The sequence below is a fragment of the Cucumis sativus genome, chromosome 4, assembly GCF_000004075.3.
Source record: "Cucumis sativus cultivar 9930 chromosome 4, Cucumber_9930_V3, whole genome shotgun sequence".
In the NCBI taxonomy this organism is placed as follows: Eukaryota; Viridiplantae; Streptophyta; class Magnoliopsida; order Cucurbitales; family Cucurbitaceae; genus Cucumis; species Cucumis sativus.
The window spans coordinates 9,932,520-9,958,721 of record NC_026658.2 but is presented as its reverse complement, the minus strand read 5'-3'; the positions used below and the strand labels follow the sequence as shown (position 1 = coordinate 9,958,721).

Genomic DNA, 26,202 nt, shown 5'->3' with positions numbered 1-26,202 from the left:
ATAATTTTTTTTGTGTAGTCGTCCTCTCTATTCCTTACATCCATTTACTTTCAATCATTTCATTTTTTAAAAAAAATTACCTTGTAACCAATTTAATCCTCACAACTAAATACACATAACAACAATTTAAAAAATCATAATAATAATTGAGTGACATAAGATTTCATAGTAAAAGAAGGAAGAAAAAACACAATATATATATATATATATATATATATAAAAGGTCCAAGTACCTAAATAGAATTAAAACAAAAGGCTTAAAAACAAATTGTGTGTCAACTTCATATTCATTAATCAGTAAGTAGAGCAAGTAAAAAAAAATTGAGAAAGAAACAAAGACAAACCTATTTCTCAATATTCTGAAGCTCTTATAACTTGTAGAAGTACAAGTTATTATAGTATTTTAGATAAAATAATGAGACCAAAACGCATAGTAAGTGTGTCAAAACGTGTAGCTTATGTTGAAAATTCATAAATACTCGAAAATACACTCTACTTAAGTCTCTATGTTTGTTTCACCATGTTTTCAGTGTCTTGATGCAGGATTATGAATAAGAGAAGAGACTAGTGAATCATAGAGGAACTTGCGCAAAGACTACGCAAAAAGACCTTGTCTAGCAAGTACAATTTCTAGGTGAGATTCTCATCAGCACGCAAGGAAGGTTCACTAGAAGACAAGAACGATAGTTGGAGTTGATGTGACTTGACAATGTCTGTGTTCAGCGTTGATATATTCAGAAGAATAGAAGTTTTCCGCCGAAAGTTGTCTGTAAAAGGACTCCATCCTTACCAAGTTAGAGAAGTTGACTTCTAAAGAAGTCTGGATGTCTAAATGGACCTACTGTAAGCCTAAAGGGGCAAAACTTTAGAGATGGGTGGAAAAGAATAGCCTTTCCATTGTCTATAGACATCATTCTTCTTCTTTTCTGGTCAGTCTGTAAGTAAGAGCTTAGAGTCTGAGTAGAGAAGATTTTATTTTCCATCTCTCCTAACTTGTAATGTTCATTTCAGTAATGTTCATTTTTGTACTTTCCAGTTTTTTGTATTTCTTTGCAATGTATTTGTTCATATTGTACAGTGACCTAAGACCTTTATTCTTTAATATATTGCATGTCCATATCTTCTCAATCTATCATCTCTTTACTATTCGTCTATCAATGTGTCATTTGTAGTTTATGTCTGTGATAAGTTCTTGATAAGAAAATTAGCTTATAAAGCTTATTACGTTAGTTGAGCTAACTCATCACTTGACAAGTGTATATCGCCAACTACTCGAGAGAGTAAGTAGCAAGGATATGGCTAACATGCGCAAGGAAGAGTTTGAAGATAAACTTTCACCTTTAGTGAGATAACTTCCGTCATTTGTGTCCCCAAAGGAAAACAAGTGTGGGTATTTGACGTTGAGAAGTTGTCAGCCTTAAAAGAGAAGTATTATAAGTCTTGTAAGTAAACCATTCTAGATATATCTCGCTTAACCAAGCTTAGTCATTTATATTTCGAGAGGTGAGCAAGTGTGGCGTTAAGGCACTAAGAGGTGCGCTCACCTTAATCATAAGTTAGTTAACTGGGCTCTATCGCGTCAAGGCTATCGCATGACTTAATCGCCTAGTAACATGGAGACCTTCCTTCACCTCTTCTTATACAAGTGAGTTCACAATTCCATCTCGTATCCATTCTTATTTCTCTTTTACAGATTCTCTAGTGTAGATAAGTAAATATAGTTTAAACTTACATTTTACCATACCGTATAGATATTACTATACACCGCTCGAATGAAGAGTGAACTCTATAACTATGCTTTGATATCAATTCCCTATGTTTGACCCTAAATTAGGTAAGTAAATATAGTTTCAAGCCAGCTTTGGCATGACACTCAAAATCAAGTTATTTAGGTAGACAACAACTTTTATTAATTACATCACATGTAACTCTTAGAAAGTTTGTGAGACAAAAGATATCATATATCAATGCATGTTAAAACAATCTCATTATCTCATAATTACATATGATAACACAAATAAAACATAACATATAAACAAATGGATTTCATCAAACACAATTAATAACTTAAAACAATTTTAAGGCGCTATGACTAGGCAGGATAGCAGTCTCGCTTAAAACAATTTCCAAAATAGTTTGTAACATATTTACAAATCAAATTTGTTATTCATGCAAAATTTCAGATCTTATCTAAGCATGTCAACTAAAGAAAGGTATATGGAACATAATCATTCAATCGGACACGTGCAATTTACCTATCTCATCTAAAATTTGAATTCAAATATCTCATTCAATAAACACGAAAAGAATTAACACCATATATTAACCAAACAATTCAATTTCAAACATAACAGACTAATCAAATCTAAAACAAACTTTAGCATCGATCAAAGAAATTCACAAATCCTAATTTTGTTAAACAAAGTCGATTGAGCCAGGCAAATTGACGAAGCATAATATTAAATGACTAGAAAAATCAAAATTCTCATATCAATATCACAAATCAATCCCTATTCGTAAAAAAATATTCAAATTTAATTATTTATATGAAGCAACTTGGCTTTGATACCACAGTTGAAAAATGAACTAGTGCTAGATGTAGTAGAATTAACATAAAAAAAAATTCTTTACGCTTAGAACGCAAACAGACCGTGCATAAACAATTAAATCACGAATAAACACATCTCTATTTCAATGTGAATAATTCTTCAAGTTTGAATAACTTCTATTTTGAATAGAAGATCCTTCAAATTTGTATCACCAAAACACTGCAAAATCACCAACGTTCTCTAACAGTATCCACACACGAAATGGAAATTCGACTCCTCGAATTCGGATATGCTAGAACCTCACAAAGTGAAAATTTCATCTCTCTCTATTCTCTCTTTGTGAGGAACGAATTTTATGTCTTTGCTTGTGTTTTACTTCTCTGTAAGGTCTTATTTATAGGCTTCTTGAGGTTTCCTAATAAGCTTCCAATTCCCAATTGTGTTTATTAATAAACTATGTTTTCTAATAAGTTTCCAATTCTCCAATTGAATTTATTAATTACCTAACCTAGAGATAAATTTGATCCAGTTCTTTCGTGTGCGACCTATTAGGTTAATTTAATATGGTTTAGTAGCACATACTACTAAATTCGACCTGTTAGGTAAACAATATAATAGAAACTGTATTGTCTATACATCACACTGTATAGATCATAACACATGGTTTTTAGTAGCACAATAGGATGAATTAGGATTTTAAATTCCCTATGTTCGACTATGGTCTTACCAGAAAACCTCTATTCGCTTACACATGGATGAAAGAGAAGAAAACTTGCACGATATTGTTTATCTATAAAAATATTCTTTTAATTAATTATCATATCTCAAATATATTATTAAGGAAAGATTTTGAGAATCTTATATTACCTTTATTTGTGGAATAACGGAGGATCTTCGGTCAATACATATAATTATCGTCTTTTGGCTTCGAGTGTGTGCAGAAAAGAAAATTTTCAAATTGTGTTAAGTTGAAAAACTTGTATAGCAAAAAACAGAAAAGGCATCAAGTAAGTAATCATTGTTTTGCTTGAATTAGTTTCGTTGTGTTCTGCGAAGAATGTTTATCTCAACATTAGCACAAAGATTGCAAGTTTCATTGCGATGAAGAAGTATTACACCTTAATCAGATGATAGATGAGATACTTGATTAAGGAGAAGATCTTTGTCAACAATTCCTTAATAAGATGATTGATGAGATAAATGATTAAGGAGAAGATTTTTATCTAAACTATCTTTGAGTTATAGTAGTGATAGATTTACTTTCAGTAAAATTGTGTCACTTCAAGTATAGAGTGAAGAATTGAGTTTATAAACTCTAATATTATAAGATTTCACCTATGATTTATATCTCAAAGTAATAAAATCTCTAATCTCGGGTCGAAGCCCCCTAGATGTAGACGCAATGTCATCTAACTAGGTTAACAATGTCTGATGTTTCTACTGTCTTTACTTACCTGAACTGTTAGCTATTTCTATTGTTGATTAACATATAGTTCATCCTAATTTACTATTGTTAACACTTTTCTTATTTTATCATTTTTCAAACCGACACTGACCAACCCTCCCATTCTCCTACCAACTGACTTCGGTTTGATTGATCGACTCGACTTTTTTGGTCTATCATGCTCACCCCATTTTCCTATTATTCTTTCTCCAACTCTTGCATGTGACCTGAATCATACACACGACTTCTCACTATGGTTTTAAGACTGCAAAGCAAGATTATTGTTATTATTTTGGCTGCCAATCTCAAATTCGAGTTTCAAATATGTGTTTCGTCAATAAATTCCTCTATCGTTTACCATCCTAGTATGAGTCTCGCTCATGTTTGGTCCCATATACTCCCTCCACTCCAACTCACTATGTGAAAACAAAAGACACTGGAATCTTCGAACTCTAGTTTAATACTGGACGTTAGATTATTGTTTTCTCTTAGATCAAGAAAGATAATATATTATTCACCACATATATTTTATATATAATGAAGGACTATTTAAGAAAGACATATATACTCCTGTCGGAGATTTTGTTGTTAGAAACATTTTTTTGATTAAAAGAAGATTATGTTAAGAAAAAATTAATCTACAATAAAAAAAAATGAGGGAAGTTATTATGGATGACAAAAAAACTAAAATTAATTACGTGGAAAAACAAGTTAAAATGATACAGAGTTCGATGAATTTTGTTATATATTATAAAAGAAAAATTGCATCAAATGACAAAAAAAATATTTAGAAAAAATAGTTCAGACCACTATTTTTTTTGCATGTTGCGAATATGACAAAATTAGTGATATCAGACGATAATCATATGGCTATCAAAGGATCAACACTCTTAAATTTGCTATTTTTGTAAATTTAAAAAAAGTTATAATATGAAATCTATTATCATAATATGTTTTTGCTATTTTTTTTTTTTTTTTTTTGTAAAAGTTCATATTATAAACAGTTTTAATATTTTGTTTTTTTAAATGTCCCATCAAATTAAGATGTGAATTAGATTAAAGAAATTTAAAATAATTACTAATTTTTAAATCATTCGTTTAGGAATGATTTAGATTTTTTTTGGTGGGTATCACGGTAAAACGTACACTTTCTTTTTATTGGCATTGACAAATCTATCATAGAAGAAACATTATAAAATTTTTTTGGGAAGTTTGTAAAAATAGCAAAAAAAATCTATGATAATAGATCTCATGTCATTTACATTTTCAAATTTACAAAAATAGCAAATTTAAAAGCTTAGATTACTATCTGATTACCGTCATATTTACCAATTTTTTTATCATCTAATGCAATTTTTCTTTCTCTTTTACTTCTTTTAAAAAATTATTTCGCCTATGTTTGAGAATCAAACGCACACCAAAAAATCCATTTTTTCTACAACTTTTTAAGGAAAACGATAAAACAATTGATAACATGTACAAAATATAACAAAATATCATATTTTATTAACATAGACATTGATAGAAGTCTATAAATATCTATCAAATGAACTAATAGATACCGATAGAAGTCTATCGGTATATAGAACATGAAAGTTTACTATATTTTGTAAATATTTTGGTTCATTACATTACATTCGAAAAAGCCTCATGTATTAACATCAAAGGTGAGGTATCAAATTTATTTTTAAGATTTAATTTAAAGATAAAATCAACTTTTCTCTATAAATTCAATGCCCCAAATTTTTTATTGATGATCTCTTTCTCTCTTCCTTTTTTTTTTTCTCTCATTAGTAAAATTTTATTTTGTTTGTGGTGTTATACCCAGCTCTTAATTTCTATCCCAACTATTCTTTCATAGTTGGTGACATCTCTTTTTTCTTCCTAAATCTAATTCTTTTTATATGATAAAACAATTGAGTATCAAATATTAATATGTTTACCTTTCACTCTAATTAATCTATCCTCTTTTTTATCTTCCTTTTTATGACTACCATTTTTTCTTTTTATAATTGAGTGTGAAATTAAATTTGATTAATTGCTTAAGTCTTGATAAGATTTAGTTTACACTAAATAACAAATTAAGTTTTAAGATGATTAAGCCATATTTAAATTTTGGTACCTATAATTTTAGAAATTTGGACAATAGTTACCATCAAGGCATCACTAATGTCAATTTTCCAAACCAATGGAATTAAGATGTTAATCAAATCAACCCATAATTAAAAAGAGCATTGCAAATAAGCTTTGAGGGTTTATGTACAAGAAATAATGTTAAAAATGGAAAAGATGCATCTAAATTAAAAAGATTTCTGTTACTCACATCTGTTATCAAAATAAAAAACATTAATAAGATATAAAGAATAATGAGTCGTTGATATACTATCGTCATGATAGAAGACTATCATGAATCTAAAATTTTACATGGTAAATATTTTAATTTATTTTACAATTTTTAAAAATGTCTCTAATTAAATGGATAAATTTCTTTTCTTTTAAAATTAAGTGAGGATTAGCTTGAAATTGAAAAAGAAATAAACAATGATATACTTTTTGTATTGAAATTAAAGTTTGAAACTAATTAGATTAATAAAATAATTTAAATTAAAAGAAATGAATAATAAGATTTTAAACTAAAACATAATTACAAAGAAAAGAATGATAAGTATTTCTGTGTAATTTAAAGTTTAAAGAAAAAATCAAAAAATCCAAATAATTGACTTATCAAATTATCTATCTCCATCTCACACTTTTTACAAAAAAAATGTTTAAATCTAAACGATTTGGTAGATCTAAACAATAGATCGTTGTAACAGTGAATGGTAAAAGATTGCTTACAAATATATTATTAGGTGTGAAGCTTTCGTATTTTTGATTGTAGAGGATGATCTTTTTCTTGTTTTTAAAATTGTTGGGTAAATATTTTGGATACTTTGGAATGATCACACCTAATAAAAACTAATGAGTGATATCACGAAATTATAAAAATGTTTGGAGAAGAAATTGACTTACCCACTCAAAAGAACACGTGGCAATATAATATTTAAAAAAGAACGCACGAAAAAAGGGGAGAAAAGTAAACGACAAGTCGATAAGAAGATATATCACATATACCAGAATGGACGATTGACTACGACACGTCGATCGAAGAACTGTGGCGTAGAGCCGTATTCTGCTTGCTCTACCTCTACGAGTATTTTGACGGTCGATCAGAGGCTTTACCAGAAGAAACTTGGAGAATTTCGTCACAGTGGAAGTAATTTTGTTTGCTCATTTGCTTTAACAGTACGCATCTTCTTCGGCTTCAAACGATCGAAGGAGGAAATTTCAGAGTGGAGCAATTGTACTGAAAGATCTTGATTCGGTGAAGTGAATCAAGGTATAGGCGAGAATGGCTTCCATGGAGGGTCTGGTGCCTATAACCAGGCACTTCCTTGCTTCTTACTATGATAAGTATCCATTTACGCCTCTATCTGACCATGTCTCTCGCCTTTCTACTGAGATGCTCGCTCTGGCCAACAGTTTACTTGATGAACTTCCGCCTACTTCAGGTTTCATCATTGACTTGTATCTTAATGAGTTTTTGTTTGGAGTATTGGGCATGATCTCACTGGTCGTTGATGATTTGATGCTTTGAGCTTGTTTTGTTTTAGATCTCTACTTCTGGGGTCTTGTTGTTGTGTGATTCTAGAGCTTATTTTAAGTTCTCGCATGTCTTTGTATATTTTTGCATTTAGTAGTTTACTGTACTATATGTTAATCTCATGATCTCCACTATTCGAATCCCAACTCTTAGTAGTTGTGATTTAAAACTTGAAAATTATGTTGTTGAGCAACCATTCAAATGCATGATATGAAGATATAACCGGAGCTTTTAATTTCTATTATTGCGTTCGTTCTTATTATGTCATAGAAGTTGGTTTTATACGGAATTATGTCTAGATCTATTTCGAGATCAGTTGAATTGTTTTCACCTTCTTGTTTATCCTTTGAAATTATCATTATACTAGTTGAATTAACACATGTTGTTGTGCTGTCTCACATTTGCCGTTAGCCACTCCACTTCATTTAAATATTTGATTTCTGATGTTGGTTACTTTTCTTGTGGGGATCATCATAATTTCAGAGGAAAGCACCCTTCTTGATGAAGCAAACCAACATCCTCCTCATAAAATTGATGAGAATATGTGGAAAAATCGGGAAAACGTGGAAGAAATTCTCTTTTTGTTTGAAAAATCTCGTTGGCCTCAAGAGGTAAGATTCATGGGTCAATCATGTTTAGGAAGATGCATATATTATCCATAGAAGTTCTAAAATTGTAGTGGGATCTTGACCTGTTCTCCAATGCATAGTTTTAGAAGCTGAGCCCAAACTTATTTAGGCATTTAAACTGCAGGTTCAAAAGGAGTCTGCAACTGGTGAATCTGAACTTGCTAATATTATAGGAAAGCTAGAAGAAAAAGCTCGGAATGCCTTACATGCGTTGGTGGCTTTCCAATCTAAAAATTCTGAGCACGTGTTCAACACAGGTTACGATTCATAGATCCTTCTTGAAGAGGAAGTTTTTTTGAAATTTTACCTTGTCTCGTAACTTTTCACCTGTCATTTGGTTGATGTTTTGATATGTACTGTTATTATGCAACGATGTATTTGGTTGAAGAATGTTTAGTTTCTACATTTGTTCTGGCCCACAAAACAAATAAAGAAGTGAAGGATCTGTAGCCAACAACTACAGGAAATATTAAAGAGGATATCTTATTGATTTGAACAAAAAATGGGGATCACCTGGAGCATTCTTTATGAAGAATGAGTTATCTAGAAGCCAAAAAGAAAAATATAGCCCTTTGTTTTACCCGTTATCCTTGAGATCCCAAAAATTTGGTGTTTTGTTTATCTAATCCAAAGAATTTTAGAGTTAGCCATCCATTACTAATGCCCACTTTTGGTATAAAGTTATACGAAGCATTAAGATTCATAGTTTCTTTTTTCCTATGTCAAATTGGAAGCATCTTTAGTTTATCTTTGGATATTTCATTCGTTCTGTGAAATCACTTATCAAGAAAAGAAATCTAAAGAATTTTAGATTTTTTAGAAAATGGAAAACTTACACGCAACCATAATTGAAGGAGGTAACTTGTTTCTAGTAGTTCTCCAAGACCAAAGACTACAAAAGTTCTATTCCAATATGTATATAGTTTGGCATCACCTGTAAAAGAACACAATCCAGAGTCCATTACTGGATGAAGCCCAAAACACGGACTTTTCTTTGCTGAGGGATCACTATAAAAATTAGATTTGTCAAATATTAGAATAGTAGCCGAAGGCTAAGATTGTTTCGGATGCTTGAAATAATATTGAAACTTAAAATTTTCTTTTATGATTCTTTTTTTAAAAATAAAAATTTAGAAAAAGGGAGACAGAGATTGGTCACTAGCTCTAGGAGGTCTTAATAATTTCTATAGATTTTGGATCAGAAATTCCTCTTGTTATCGGGAAACATAATACTGCTTTTATAGTTGCAAATGGGCAAATACATACCATCTATTTAGATCTTGGTTCTCTTTGGCGGCCTCATGGTCCAATTTGTTAGATGTCTTTAACATACTATTGGCTTTTCTTAGACATCCTGACGGCTTTTGATTCAAGGCTTGGCTAGTTAGAGGTTTTGATGCAGTAATTGCAAAGCTTAGGACTTTTTATGAATAATACTTCTGATATCTTTTATTAACGAGAGAGGAAGCCTTTTATAGACTGGAGGTTTACAAGAGTTTGTTAGAAGTTAGTTGTTTTAGAACTAACTTGGAGTTGAGTTAGTTTATTTTTAACTAACTCAAGATACAAGATTAGTAACTCAAGATACACATGCTTTAACTAAAGATTAACTAATCCTAAAATACAAGAGAGATAATTCTAGATACTCAAGAATTAGCTAAAGAAATACTAAATAACTTAAAGAAACATCAGGAAATGAGGATGTTCTGCATCAAACCCCTCCCCTAGGATAAAACTCGACCTTGAGTGAAGATTAGGGAGCTAAAGAGAAGGAATCTGGTGCGTAGTAAGGAGACAGGCTAGCAACATTGAAAGATGGGCTGATTCTCATGTTTTCTTGAAGATCTACATGGTAAGCGTTGGGGCTGAGTCTTTCCAATATTTGAAATGGACGCATTCTCTTGTTGGTCATTTTGGAATGATGACCATCAGGTAGTCTTGATTTCGAAGGTACACCATCACTAGATCACCCACTTGATATTCCTTAAGGGGTTTGTGAGAGTTAGTGGCTGATTTGTATGAGTCATTAGCAAGCTCTAGATGACTTTTAACTTCTTGGTGTAGCTTTACAGTCAGCCATTGCTTCATCCTCTGTATTGACATCAACAGCAGAGGGTAGGTTAGCTAAATCAAAAGTGACTCGAGGGAGACTAGTATATACAACCTCAAATGGGGACTTCCTTGTTGAGCGATTTGCCATGTGGTTGAAGGCGAATTCTGCTTGGGGTAAAGCTAAGTCCCACTGTTTAGGCTTGTCCCCACTAAGACACCAAATGAGGTTGCCAAGAGTTCGGTTGGTCACCTCTGTTTGGCCGTCAGTTTGTGGGTGGCTGGCTGTACTAAACAGAAGGTTGGTGTCGAATTCTTCAATAGGGATCTACAAAAATGACTCAAAAACTTTACATCTCAATCTGACACTATAGTTTTAGGGATTCCGTGTAATCTAACAATTTCTCGAAAAAACAAGTTAGCTATATTCAAAGCATCATAAGTTTTTTTACAAGGGATGAAATGGGTCATTTTACTAAATCGATCTAATACTACAAAAACAGAATCATGACCCCTTTGTGTTCTAGGTAAACCTAACACAAAATCCATAGATAAATCCTTCCAAATAGTAGGAGTAGGTAAAGGAGTGTACAAACCTGTATTTTGGGAATTACCTTTGGCCGTTTGGCAAATGAAACATCTTTTGATGAAGTTAGTAACATCCCTATTGAGTTGTGGCCAAAAGAATCTAGGGCTAATTGCAGCCAAAGTTTTGTCTTGGCCAAAATTTCCAGCTTATCCACTAGAGTGTGCTTCTTTAATTATTGCTTCTGTTAAAGATGTATGAGGAACACACAAAACATCACCTATGAAGAGAAAGTTATTAACAATGTGGTAATCTTTGCAAGGCTTATGGTTAGAGAAAGTTTCCCAAATACTACTAAAATTCGTGTCAGTAGGGTACAATGTAGAAAGGTGATCAAAGGCAATTATTTGAGATTGGAGGGTGGTGAGAAGTGTACCTTTTCGGCTGAGAGCATCAACAACCTTATTAGACTTACCCGAAGTATGTTTAATTACAAAGTCGAATCTTTGCAAGAATTGTAACCAACAAGCATGCATTCTACTAATTGTTTTTTGGGAATTCAGAAATTTGAGAGAGAAGTGGGTAAGCAAGATAAAAGTATTAGCAAGTAGATAATGTTCCCATTGTTTTAGAGCACGCACAAGGGTATATGATTTCTGTTCATAGGTACTCCAATTCTGTCTAGAAGTTCTTAGTTTTTCACTAAAGTACTCTAAAGGGGGACCTTCTTGACTAAGGACAGCTCCTATACCTAAATCCGAAGCATCTACAGTGACTTCAAATGGTTTATCAAAGTTTGGTAGTTTTAAAACAGGGGGACTAGCTAGAGCTGATTTCAGTTGACAAAAGCTATCTTCTTCTACTTGCCCCCATTGGAAACTGCCTTTCTTGAAACAGTTTGTTAAAGGTGCTGCAATAGTGCTGAAGTTCTTGATGAACCTTCTATAAAAAGAGGCTAAACCTAAAAAACATTGAATATCTTTTGGAGTTTTTGGTTGTGGCCAAGAACTAATAGAGTCAATCTTTTTAGGATCAACAGAAATACCATCACAACTTATGATAAAATCCAAGAAAATGAATGCTATAGCACAAAAATTCACATTTTTTAAGGTTAATTTGTAATTCATTTTATTGTAAGGCCGTATTGGATTTTTCTTCACTTGTGGTCATTCCAAATCAACATTTTCACACTCTTGTTCTTCAATTTTATCTTCAAGATTTTCTATTTGAAAATTTTCCAACCGTGATTTCTTTGTTTTTTCTTCTGTATAAGAAATCAATTCGTTCTTGAACTCTTGCAAATGAGTTGATAGTTGATCTATATGTTGAGTCATTTCCTCCATGTGCGTTGAATTTTTTTGTTGTTTTCTTTATTTCCTCCAATGTTGCTGGATCGAAGTAGTTATTTTGTTGGATTCTTGAATATGTTGCAATCTCATAGCATGTGTAAGACTCATCCATTGATTTTATTGAATTAACCTTTCTTGATCGTGTTTCATAACCAAAAGAGTAATTTTGAGTCTTGAACCTTCTTGGATAGTAGAAGTCCATTCTTGATTGACGATTATTTAAATCATTCAACTTCCAATCTTTACACTGATTTCTTAAAAAATGGGTTTGATTGGATCATTGGGCCATCTTTTGGTATTGTCACCTTCTTATTCCGTCCCAAACTGCCTTAGGAACATCATCTGAGTCACTAGAATCACTAGAATCAGTTTTCCAATTTGGATAGTGATAGGTTCTTTGAGAAAATCAAGCATGGCCAAAATTGGAATGTTGAAAATCTTCTTCTGTATCACTTGAATCAGAACTCCAGCATTGTTTATGGGAGTAAAATTGATTGTCTTGTCTATACCTACTGCTGGTTTTTTTCTTGGACATCTTCTTTGATCGATAGAAGTCCATTCTTGACAAATCTTTGGTGTCTTCTTTCTTTCTTAGAATTTTAAGGGTTCCCCCTAATTAGATGTGTTGTTTGGAAACAAGCACAACACTCAAAGCTCCCTCTCGTGATCCCCGTCAACAAGAGTTTCCCAGTCTTCCACCGACGGCAGTCAATGTTAGCCCAGACGGTTGCTCTGATACCAAATTGATGCAGTAATTGCAAAGCTTAGGAATTTTTATGAATAATACTCCTGATATCTTCTATTAATTAGAGGGGAAGCCTTTTAAAGGCTGGAAGTTTACAAGAGTTTGTTAGAAGTTAGTTGTTTTAGAACTAACTTGGAGTGACTTAGTTTATTTATAACTAACTCAAGATACAAGATTAGTAACTCAAGATACACAAGCTTTAACTAAAGAATAAATATACTAAAATACAAGAATGATAATTCAAGATACTCAAGAATTAGCTAAAGAAATACTAAAGAACTTAAAGAAACATCAAGAAAGGAGGATGTTCTACATCAGGTTTATAATTAACTAGAATATGGTCGGATGGATTTGTGCTTAACTTTGGAGTATTTTTCAAGCAGAGGAGAAGACTGTATCAAAGATGGGATGCTTATCTTTTATTACTATTTTTGGTGCCTTATATTTGATCCTTCTCTTTTGTTAGCCAATATTTTGATTATCAATGCAAGATTGTTTTTGTAACTCCTATATAATTACCTTCTCATATAATGATTTATTTTGTTTCTGGTATAAAATAAAGGTCTAACCTTATTTGCACCTTTAGTTTTCTAAATTTGGCACTTCATTATCCTTAGGTGCCTGTCTGCCTAAAATCATGTTTGATATAGGTCTACTTGAGAAAGTTCCTTGTCTGGCCCAGAGTCTTTTCCTACTTGTCTTTACAACTGGAGTCTTGTTCAACTGTTTCTCAATCCCCCAAGAAAACAAAAAATCTAAAATTGTGATATGATGCTTTTGAGGTGCAAAAGTGTGGAAGTATTTTTTAGTACGACACTTCACCTTTGGCTTTTGAGTCTTTAACGTTCCATTTTGTGGGCTTCCAGTGGGAGTCATGCTTGGATGGCTTTTGTATTTGTGTTGATTCCCTTCTCTTACACTTCTTGCATTTTCTTGGATTCGTATTGTATTCTATATGTTTGATAGTTTCTTATGAAGAATAATATATTTGCAGTTATGACCTACATGCCTCAAGATTTTCGAGGAACGATAATTAGACAACAAAGAGAGCGATCAGAGAGAAACAAGCAGGCAGAGGTTGATGCTTTGATTAATTCTGGAGGAAGCATACGTGATCGATATGCTCTCTTATGGAAACAACAGATGGAGAGGTATTTTCTGTTTCATTTAGGTTCCTTGATTTTGGCTTAGCTTTCAGGTGGGTTTATAATATAGGCGTAGTTATTGATTACCTTTTCAGGAGGAGACAGTTAGCACAGCTGGGTTCTGCAACAGGCGTATACAAAACCCTTGTGAAATATTTGGTTGGAGTTCCAGAGGTACAATGTTCTCAGTTACTGTAAATACACCTTTGGTTGCTTCCTGGTCAATGACTATACCTACTGCGTTTGTTGATTAAGAAAGCAATGAAAGAATTCATCTTCCTTTTTTTGGAAGAAAAGCTTTCTTCCATCTTCGTTTGTTGAGGAAAAAGTATTGAAATTCAAATAGAAATATATAGTTAAGACTCAACAATGAAAGAAAAGTAAAAAGAGATGAAAAATGGAAAGGTAAAGGGGAAGAGAAAAATGGAAAGGGGAAAAAAGAGAAAGAAACAGAACAGAGAATAAGGAAGTATTAAAAGAACAAAAGTTATGATTGGAGAGAGAAATAGAGGAGATATGGGGCAGAAAGGGGGAGAGGGGGGGAGGGTACATGGGTGAAAATTAGAAAAGAACAAAAATTTCAGAAACTGCTCCTTGTTTTTTAATATATGCTTTTTTTTAAGAACCTTTCGCCATATATAGAAACAAGAAATGGGATGACTTACCAAACATTTTTATTTCTTGAAATATGAAGAACATAAACTAGAAAGAAAAATGTTATTAACCGAGTTCTTAGCTTATAGAAGTACAAAGGAGGGTTCCTACAAGCCAACTTGACACTTACGCACTTTCTTCCATTTGTCCTACTTGGAATTCACTTTCTTTGTAAATGAATAATAATTCACATCTTCCTCCTTCAAGCTGATGTTTTTGATCATATGCTCACAAAACGAGTAACTATTAGGATCAACCCTGAAGAATGACGAAGACGTCTAAATTATCTCTCACTGATAGACAAAGGAAATCCCAATTTGAACACTATTGCTTTGGAGCTACTTACACCTGCTATTCAACTTCTTTTTGATTAATCTTCAACCCTGATATTATCTCAATTTAAATTTAAATTCTGAATGGGAAGAGCAGTTTACACTCATCTGGACTGAACAGTTCTTGAAAGGTGCGTCAAGTGCACCTGATCCTTTCCATTCTTAAGACCTTCTGCCAAGTTAGTCAATTTACCTCCTCAGATGACCATGCTGCCAATGTTTTAAAAAGCCTTCCTAGGCGTGCACCTAGGATTAAGGCTCAGGTTTGGCACCTCACCTTGAGAAGGCCAAGCTCACAAAATAAGGCATGCCTTGTGCTTTTTGTGAATCCCCAAGGCTCAAAGCCCTGTGCCTTGGCGTTTTACATTATTTTAAAAATTCTTTATTAACTAAAAAAATTAAGTAAGCCTAAATGCAAATGAGAGGTCCTTTTTTTCCTTTTCCTCCATATCTCCCTTCAACTTATGTTCTCTCTATGTACTTTTACATATAGGTTGCTTCACAATGGATTTTTTTGTACCTTGTGCTTAAGCTCTAGAACACTATCATGCTTCATTATGGCTTGAGCTTTAAAAACACTGCCTGCTGCTTTCTTAAGTAGTGTTATTTTAACTTCATGACCTATACTTCCCTTGTGTCAATGGTAGTAAACACCATTATACTTAATAACATCTGCACCATCCTTAATATTGTATGTGGAAGAGCAGCACTGTAAAGGTGCAGAAGACAATTGGGAGGGATTTGATGAAATAGGTTACAAAAGGGCAATTTTTTGTTGGAGCACCAATCAATCTTCTTGCTAGTCGTTATGCTCTCTGATAAGTGATAAGCAACCTCGCAGGTTCACTTATTTGAGTTGGAGAAGGATACAATAAAAGGGACTTGGAGATTTAATGCAGGTAGTTAGGGCACTTGTGCAGGATAACAACATTATTTGATAAGGGGGAAACTATTGTGAATGGTGTTCTCTTTGCCCTTTTGTAATGTCATGGGAATAGCATTATGTAACTCTACATTTTGCCCTTTCGTAATTTCATACTGTCAATGAAATTATGATTCTCGTTTCTCATCAAAAAGAAGAAAAAAAAGAAGAAAGAAAAGAAAAGAAAAGAAAAGTGCATGGTGTTATATTTGTTAATATTCATAAGAAGGTAAATCTGTTTAGTCACTTTGACTATGGAGGGGGGAGGAGTTGACACTGGTGATCGACTATAGAAATGTCATCATTTTATCCATCTTGTCTATTGTGTGTATTTTGTGTGTGGAGGCAATGAAATGGTGGATTATATTTTCTTAAATCGTAAATTTGCTTGTAATTGGTGATGTTTTCTGGTAAAAGAATATAGGCTTTCCTAAAACGTTGGAAGAAACTATGGAGCTATTTTTGTGACCTAATCCCTTCAGAGGGAAAAATTAATCCCGTGGACTAATGCTATAGAGCTCTTCTTTAGGATTTGTGGATGGAAAGACGTAAACCTAAAGAAATAATGTCTTGACAGTCCTTCAAAGAATATTCAGGGAAGAAACCCTGAGAAGTTTCTTTGATCTATTTTGCAAGTAACACCTTGGAATTGTTTATCGAATCAAAATTATAAACACCGGACGTCATAATTCACCTTCTCATTTCTTTCTAATGCAGGTATTGCTAGAATTCATTCAGAAAATAAATGATGACGATGGGTAAATTTTTATCTACCGTCTTAAAGTTTTATCTAGTTTTAGTTTAGCTTGTTATAAATAATTGGTAAAAACAGTTTTATTCTAGGCACTTCAATTGAGCATTGTTGAACCATTCAGTATTCTATATTTAAGATAATGTGTGAAAATTAACAGGCCAATGGAAGAACAAAGACAACGCTACGGACCACCTTTGTACAAACTTACAACAATGGTCCGGCTTATTCGACTCTGTATTTCATTATCATGGAGACGTTTTGATGCTGGGAAACTGTAAGAATTTTTTTACCAAAATTTATATTACAGTGGTTCATTGAAATATAGCATTTTATATAAAGGGTTATTAATTCTTTCTTTTCCCTGTTGAGGGAACAAACATTCTGCTTCTGTTTTTTTCCTTGATGGTTCATGGTTGCAATTATATTGAGCAGAAGGGAGCATCTTGGTATTTTGGAGCAAGCTGTTGATGTGTACACGTCTGAGATTGAGAGGTTCCTTGGGTTCATTCGGTATTATTCATTCCTCTAGCAGTTCCAATATGTTTAGTTCTTTTGGGTACTTTGAGGCCCACAATGGGTTGTATCTCATGGAAAGTTTTCCATCCATTATTGATTTGAATATTCTGAATCGTATGTGAAACTCCATCACTTTTAAGCATTAGTTTCTCTGTGGAAGTATTAATATGTTGAAATTATGCATTTGTTATATCTTTTGGGTGGAAGGGAATGTGGGGGGTAGAGTGATATGTTTTGGTTGTTCGTATCTGGTTAATTCAGATACAAGAATGATCGTTCACAATGTGCTTATGGTGTCATAATATTTTACAGGAATTCAAGTATTATAAAATAGATGTGATTTTGTAAAGAATTATAACTCCTAATGGTGTTCCCTTTCAAACCCTTCATTTTTCCATCTTCATTACTCTTCCAATGCACTTGATATCAGTTGGAAGGCACTTCTGTGTAATGGTTGTTGATTTCATCGTTTGTGTTTTTTTGAAGTTTTGTAATTCAGTAGCTATAAGTTGTCTCTTTTCTCCTAAAGTGAGAATTGAAATCATGCGTCTGGATTAGTGGTCCTCTGTTACTTATGAATAAAATGTTGTTTCCAAAAAAATTTCACAAGCCCATCAAGGCCCATGGTGTATTGTGATTCTGGTTTTTCAGTATCTCTATTTTTATTAATTTTGTCTTCTTTTTTTTCCAGCGAGGTGTTCAACAATGCTCCATTTTTTATTTCAGCAGATGTGGCCTGTGCAGCAAATGAGAGGTATATTGGCATTTTTGTGTGCACATCTTATGTGGGATAAAAAGCATTGCTTTCATTAAGGTAGTTGATAGGTCACATGCTTAACAGCAAAAGTCCATACGAAGTAACAAGGGATAACCTGGAAAGCAAACAAAAAACTGAAGGCCGGGAGGGCAACTTACAATTTTGCTGAAATGAAACTAACAATAAGAGTCTTGCTGGAAGCTTCCCACATAGAAGTTGAGAACATTCAAACTGATTGTAAATGACTCAAATCCTTGTCAAGTATGAACTAGTTTGACCTAACTTGTGAATGGATGAACTTCAAAACATGTTGACAATGTTAACTAAAAAATAAACATTGGTTGAAGAGAGCCTTCATCCCAAGATTGATTGACCATCTTGCCTTGCTGCAGACTTAAAGATATCATTTGAAGTTTTCACTATTATCTGGAATTGTGTACATACAGGCAAGAAAAGAATCAGATCAATTTTTGAACTGCCAGCTTCTAGTGATTTGATAGATAATGTGACTTTGATGAGGTGACCAACTTGGTAACCATGAGAACCAGAGCAGAAAATTTCAGCAGAATCAAGAGTTTGGCAACAAAGATTTTCATTTTTGAATGAGGAACCAACCCAAGTATAATTCAACACAATAGGGGCATTAGTGTAAAAAGTAAAAAGTAAAGGTGATGAAATTGAATAGACAAGGGACCATATCCAAGGCAATAATCCTCACATAACTGAAACAAGTCTTGTCCCCAGTGAATAAAGAAACTACTTTTCTGAACAAAAGGAGACTATTTTGAGATACTTTTTATGAGTTTCTATAAGGGACCCATGGATTTGAGCGATGGTGGATACAAAGTAAGGGTAATCGTAAAAAGTCCTGTCATGGGATGTGAGCTAAATAGGCCTAGCAGGCTTCATTAGAAAATAAGTTAGGCTGCTCTATTCCATAAAGGAAGGAGAAAGGAGCAATTAGTTACGGGTGAATTGATTATAAATAGAGATGTTGAGGTGAGAACAGGGAGGTCATATTTTGGTAACTCAGTCCTTAGTGGATCAATTATCTTTGTCGTTGATATATTTTCCGTGTTTTGGTTCATATATCTTCCTTGTAACTATCTCACGTGAAGCCTTTCTTAAAGCTTTCCTCCCCAAGGAGAAGAAGTAGGTTTTCTTCTTGGAAAACATTCCTTCGTACATTTTCCTTCACTGAGTCCAAAAAGAAATGGCTTCTTAGCTTATTATTGACTAACAATATTAATTAATACCAAAAATGGTACATTTGGATCTATAAACATTTCATTGATGAATGAAAATTGGGACACAAGGGATAGAATACACAGACCAACAATTAGAAAAATGGCCAAAACAACGACGACCTAAAAGAAGGCAAAAACAAGGGAAAGTGCTCTAGTCTTGAGAATATGACCTACGAATAATCACAAAATTTTAAGTATACTGACCTAAACCAAGGGATTAAATCTAGCTGAAGACAACCCTCCTCTCTTGATCTACTCACATCCTTAAAGATTCTATTGCTGCCTTCAATTTAAATTCCCCAAAGAGCTGCAAAAAGACCAACTCTTCATAAACCCCCTAACCTTCTTGAAAGGAGAATGACGCAAAAACCTCCTCCACAATCACACAACTATCCCTGCTATAGGCAAACACAAACCCAAAGCCACAAACAAATGGTCGTGGTCCCATATCATTTAAGCAAACTGCAACTCCATAGTGACTTAAGTTCTTATGTGCCTACCTACAGAGAAAGCATCACTGCAGCCTCAAAAAGGAGGAAAACTCTGAATCCGTTACATAGTGTTAACACCCTGTATAAGACCAACCACCCAATAGCCTCAAGCAAAATAGGATTATCGTATTATGTCAATGACTTGAAAAATTTGGGGTATGTTTAGTATGGAATTCAGGTTCTATTTCTTGCTTTAAGATTGCATTAGCGGGATTCAAAGACTATTCAATCGATAGATTTGCTTTTGAAAACTGTATTTGGGTTTGGTGATCCAAATAGTAGGCATTTATGAAAATGTAAACAACATTTTTATGTTTTTATTGCATTAGAATTTAATAATGCAAAATTACACTAGAAAATAAAAACTTTGATGAGTAGTCATGTTATAAATTCATTCATTTTTTATTAAAATAAAAATAAGTATAGTAGAATATATTTAATATTATAGGTTATATAATATTGTAAACAACAGTTATACAAAAATTTCTTGTAATTACTATTAGTTTAATTGTACTCTCAAACTTGACATTCATAATATAATATACACACACACACACACACACATATATATGCGCTATGAAATGCATGTTGAAAACACAAAAAAAACATCACATACAACATGAATCTGCTATTTTTACTGAATCCACCACCAAATGCACCCTTAAGCTTTTATACTTATTTGCTTTCTTCTCTCTCTCTCTTTGTATCATCTTGTTTTCTTATCTTTCCCTTAAAAGCCACCTCTCTGTAACTACTTGTCCATCCATCAATCTCTCTCTCTATGTATACAGGAAAAGTGATAGCTACAAAGAGATTAGTGTTCCAGCTGGGAAGACTTATGAGGTTCACTTTTTCTTCCGTGTTTTTTATTCTCACTTTTTTACTTATTTATTGAATTCATCAGATTTAGATTCTGTTCACTGGGACATGGAGATAATAATTTAATGAATTGTTATTTAAAGTATTTCAAAAGTTAAGGGTTACGGAGAAGAATCTATTTTAAAATTTTACCAGTTATGTTCGTTTTGGTCTCTAGCAAAAAAATTATCACTGTTCTTAGCATCGTATTTTATTATATTTTTTTTTTTGTATATAAAAAACAGATAATTGTATTGAAGATAACAAAAGAAGACAACACAAGGGCAAGGGTTGAGGGGACCCTCCCCAAGAGAAGCTAGTGAATAAGGACCTTCCAATTGTTAAAAATCATAGAAAGGCTGTAATGACAGAAGTATTTGGTGTAATTAGTACTCCATCAAGAAGCTGTGTGCTGAACTGCAGTCCAAAATGAATTAAAAGAATCAGGCTTATCTTAAAAAATTCTACTATTTCTCTCATTCAAAATACTCCACAAAAGCGAGCGCGTGGTGCATCTCCAAAGGATACTCCCTTTCGGACCGAAAGCTTTAATATTGAGTCCTTCAGTCATCCAGCTATCAATCTTGTTCGGAAGACAGTAGTCCACATTGAAAATTCTGAACAACAGAGTCCACTCTTTCATAATGAAGTCACAGTGTAAAAAATTAAGACAAAGGCTGCAGATAGAGGGGCTAAGAGCATAGTGGAGTTTTCTTTGCATGTTATCTTGAATATTAAGGATTCTATAAGTAAGGGACCAGAGGAAGAATTTAACCTTTTTGTGGATTTTAAGCTTCCATATGCTGCACAGCAAAGGGAAGATGTTAGGGGGATATCTTTTAGTTAAGTTCAGGAAAGTAGACTACGTTGTGAATTTTCCCGAAGCATCAACGTTCCAAAGTAAATCATCACACCCGCTCTGTGGAACCCAAAAGTGAAGAATTTCCAAAATAGCGGTCACATTGCCAAACTCTTTATCCAAAACATTCCAAGGCCCAAGTTCCACGAGAGGCTGGTGGTACACCAACAGTCAGCAATAAAGGCCTCATTCATGGACAAGGAAAAAATATCTGGAAATTTCAGAGGGGTTGAGCATCGCACCATCCTTCCAAAATCTAGTACTTTTTCCAACTCTCAAAATAAAAGCCATGAACTCGAGAAAAGCTCACTGTGCATCAAAATACCGACCCAAAGTCTATAAGACCTTCCTCTTCTCGGCAGTTTAGTAGACCTACTCGTCGGTTCCAAACCATAAATAGTCACACAATAACATGCCTCCAAAGAGTGTTTTCTTCTTTACAAACCTCCACAGCCATTTCACGAGAGCAATGGTTTTTTGGCGAAGTGAGCCAATTCCAAGGCCTCCACGACAGATCAGGAGAGAGGTAACTGCCCAATTAACTAGGTGAGGGACTGGCTTATAGGTCCTGTTGTTCCAAACAAAATCCCTAATGGTCTTCTCCAACCTGTTAATAATACTAACTGGGGCTTGCATAAGAGAAGAGATAGCAAGGGAGGCTATTCAAGACTGACTGAGCAAGGGTCAATCTGCCTCCATTAGAGTGGGAGACTCCACACTTTAGATCTGAACCTCTCGTCAAGAGAACTTCACACTTCCTTAACATTGCAAGCCCCACCGGTAGAGAAACCTAAGTAGGTGAAAGGAAGAGAATCCACTTTGCACCCGAACTTAGTAGCAAAAGGATCAGTTTCCGCCCTATTGAGGTTAATGGTTTTAGCCACATTAAGGGACAAACCAGACCCCAAAAGAAATAAGTTAACAACATTCCACCAAACCTCCAAATTTCCATCGTCCCAAGAGGATAATAAAAGAGTGTCGTCCACATATAAGTCAGAGGACATATTTCCAAAGGAAAAACCTTTAATGACCCGCTTCTCATTGCAATAATGGATAAGGCTACTTAGAGCATTCCCCGCAAATGTGAAGAGATAAGGGGCTAAAGGATCTCCCTGGCATATGCCTCTTTTGGCTATGATCTTCCCATGAATTAACAATGTTCTTAGCATGTACTCTCTGTTTAGTATTCTGTGCTAAGGTTGCAGAAGATTTTATTCAGTTCATTTGACTGGAAGAACAAACATCTTCATTGATATCATATTTTTATAAAGTTCAGTAGCTAGCATCAAACTTTTATTTGATTTTTTCTTTTTACTTTTAAATTTTTATTCACAAATGACTTTAGGTTGTTGAAAATAAATTCTAAAACGATTAGCGACATAGTTTCCTTACACAATATTATCACTCAGCAACCAGAAGTTTGTAAAAATATTATGTTGGATTCTCCTTTAATGCTTTATCAGTTAAAACGATTGGATTTCTTTTTCTTTTTGTTGTATCTTTTGGCTTTGATTCTCTTTTATGGAATTTCTTCCATCAGTGAAACAAAAACAGTCATAAAAGAGTTTTACTTTGATGGCCTCTTTTTATTCATGGCAAAATTTATAAATAGTCATGTACAGTTGACAGATGACTGTAAGTACATTAGTTAAGAACATTTTGTGCCATAAATTCTAATCAGCCCTTGCCATTTATCAACTTTATTGATGGAATTTGAACAGTTATATTATTGGTTTAAATTAAAGTGCTTGTCGTGTATAGCAAGTTGGTCTAAATTTTAAATCAACGTTCTTGCATATCTTGCCTCCACTGTGTTGATAAACCTTTTGCTGTAACTCACTGCTTGTGGCATTTTTATTGTGGACTAATTTATAGGTTTCGTTAAGTGTGGAGTCTATCAATTCTTATATTGCCTGGGATTTCTCATTGGTTCAAGGCAAGATGAATATGGTACAGCTACCAAATCCCAAACCTTATTTGACTTGATTGCATCTTTTTTTGCAGTATACTTTTTGCCTTCTAGATGGCTCATTTTTATCCAGAGCATATTCTTATAGCTTTATGTCGATGAAAATTCTTTTTGTTTTCTTTAGTTTCTACTCGATGAAGTTAATATGTTATGGATAAACGTTCACATTGCTAATGGCATTATTGTAAACCACAATGTACTTGAATGGGATTGGGTCATTCATTGTCAAACTTGATAAGGTCATCTAAAAGAAAAGCTTGGTTTATAAGTAGAGCGGTTGGATGAGGTGTCTTCAATTATGGAAGATCTATCTATTTTTGTTAATGGGAGGTTAACTTATTAGTGCTAAGAGTATCGTCTAGGCGATCCCTCATCTCTTATCTTTTTTATCAAGGTCTTGAAGAATGCAAATGCTATCGAACTTTCTTTTGTAGTTTACTAAACTAACTTCTGAAGCTCCTTAACTGGAGCCTCTCCCTAGCTCGTTAAGCTATTTTGTTTCCTTTTGACTTTTGGAAAAAAAACTCTTTTCATGTGGTCATTTTGTGCTTCTGAACAATAAAGAATATAAGAGAACTATGATGATTTTTGATACTGAAAAGCTATACATGGTATAACTATATGCAATGCATATAACAAATTTTGTTTTCTTTTGTGGCTGTTTCCCTCCTTCATAGTCATTTTGGTTGAATGTTCATATGTTCTTATTAAAATGGAGCTCACTTTATACTTGGTCAGGATATTGGTTTCAGTGTGGAGTGTGAAAGTCCTGGAGGAGTAAAGAGGGTAAGTTGATTTAGTGACCTTGAAACTTCAAAGCTTACAAGTAATTTTCTTGTTTCATTTTCTTCGACCATTTAATTTTGATCTTCAAAATCATCTTGGAGTCTCTCTCTCTCTCTCTTTCTTTCATACTCTTTTAATTCAACTTATATGATGGATTTGAATTTTTTTCTTGCAGTTGATATTGCCTCACAAACGTTATGAGTCTGATCAAGTGAGTTAATGGTAGCATCTTGCTTTTATTAAATGTTGAAATAATAAACATAAATTGATGAGATTATTGTTAGGGAAACTTCTGCACTTGCATGGCTGGGGATTACAAGCTGATTTGGGATAATACGTATTCAACTTTTTTTAAGAAGGTAATGAACACGATATACAACTTCTTTCTTCAACTCAAGCTCCTAATCTATTTGATTTTTCCTTTGACTTCTAAAGTCTGAATTGATATAAACGCAAATGTCCATAGAAAAAGACCTTGAATGGACCTTTAATCTGTGAATAGAATTTATGATAAGATTTCTATGGAAACTATAGAACTGCCATCTATACTACACTGAGTGGTGTCATCCCTTTCGCTACCTGAATTCTGTTATGTTCCATAGTTTCTGCGATGAATCCCTTTCAACAACATTCTGATAGGCCATTAGCCTCAATTTTATTTATCGACAACAGGAAAGATTTCATGAGCTTCCCAATATCTCTCTAGTTCTCCAAAAGAGTCCAATTATGAGATAATTGCCAAAAGATAACTACTACTTTCCCTTCATAAGTCACAAAAATATACAATAGTATTTCCACACTCAGGCCCCCTGCTAACTAGCAATATTCCAGGCCCCATCTTAACATCGAACCATCTCACTTATTCCCCAGGGTGTCTATCACATTTTACTCCCCCAAACTGCTCTAAACAAAATTACACAAGTTCTATTTTGTCGTTGGTACATTGTTGATCTCATAATAATCTTGTTTAGATGATTTCCTCTGGATAATGAGCTTGACACGTGGATTTCGTGGCGTGATATAGGTTTTGCGCTATAAGGTCGACTGTATTCCTCCCGTGGTAGAGCCGGTGCAACCTGCTGCAGAAGAATAAGCGTCTCCAGCAGCCAGTCCATTGTAGACAACAGTGTTTAGATTGTAACATATAAATTCATTTTCTTTATAGTTTCATCCTCTTTAAGAGTTTGATCCATTCACACTCGCACGTTGAGATCCTATTCTTTGCAAGATTTGCAGATAGATGAATCTTGTAAACAATACAATTACCCAAAGAACAAGGGAAAATCTTTTGTAATTATTGGAAACGCTCATTTACTTCTTGTATGAATGCTTAGAATCAATCACTTTGTGAAATTCCTGAGTGCCTCTCTTATTGTAACCCAAATTTAAATTTCTTGTTCAGAGTTGAAAGTTTTCCCATTGAATTTTTATTTTTACAACTTAATTGTCCATGAAATTTTAAAAATTCATTCAACATTCTTCTCCATTACCGAGTTGGGATTTATATTTGGGATCGAATCTTGGTATACAATTTTCATCGAAATTTTAAGATTTCAAAGGGCTCAAAATGTAGAAGGGGAAATTTTCGTTTTCTTTCTCAGATTTCCAAGTTTTGAGTGTCTTTTTCTTCATATTTTAAGAAATTTCGAACATTTTGATAAATTTCGATATATAGATATATATTTGCTTATTTAGTTACTATAGCTTGATTTAATATTTTAAATTGTGGTATTATATTCGATTTTATAGTTTCACACATGAATGTGCTTTTTTGGAAAATGATGAAACTTTTATGATCTATTATTTTTTCTGATTTCCATGTTTTCTCAATTTCATATCTATTTTAAACTCATCTTTCTTTGGTAAAGAAATTGAATTTGAGAAAATTACACACCTGTATTTACTTTTATGCTCTTTCCAAAAATTTTCATTGAAATTTCACCCACTTCATTTCAAAATGTGAATTAACGAGTCTTTA

General features: G+C 33.4%; 1 protein-coding gene across 1 annotated transcript; it reads left to right on the top strand.

Moving 5' to 3' along the window:
• The first annotated feature begins 7,113 nt into the window (after positions 1-7,113).
• LOC101218161 lies at positions 7,114-25,637 on the top strand. The gene is made up of 15 exons (XM_004147472.3): positions 7,114-7,544; positions 8,120-8,247; positions 8,390-8,522; positions 13,929-14,085; positions 14,175-14,253; positions 16,705-16,745; positions 16,899-17,015; positions 17,174-17,251; positions 17,949-18,011; positions 20,544-20,595; positions 23,345-23,419; positions 24,177-24,224; positions 24,400-24,435; positions 24,509-24,583; positions 25,249-25,637. Exons 1-15 carry the CDS (start codon positions 7,385-7,387, stop codon positions 25,315-25,317), a joined length of 1,311 nt encoding a protein of 436 aa, XP_004147520.1. The 5' UTR covers positions 7,114-7,384; the 3' UTR covers positions 25,318-25,637.
• The last annotated feature ends 565 nt before the right edge of the window (positions 25,638-26,202 follow it).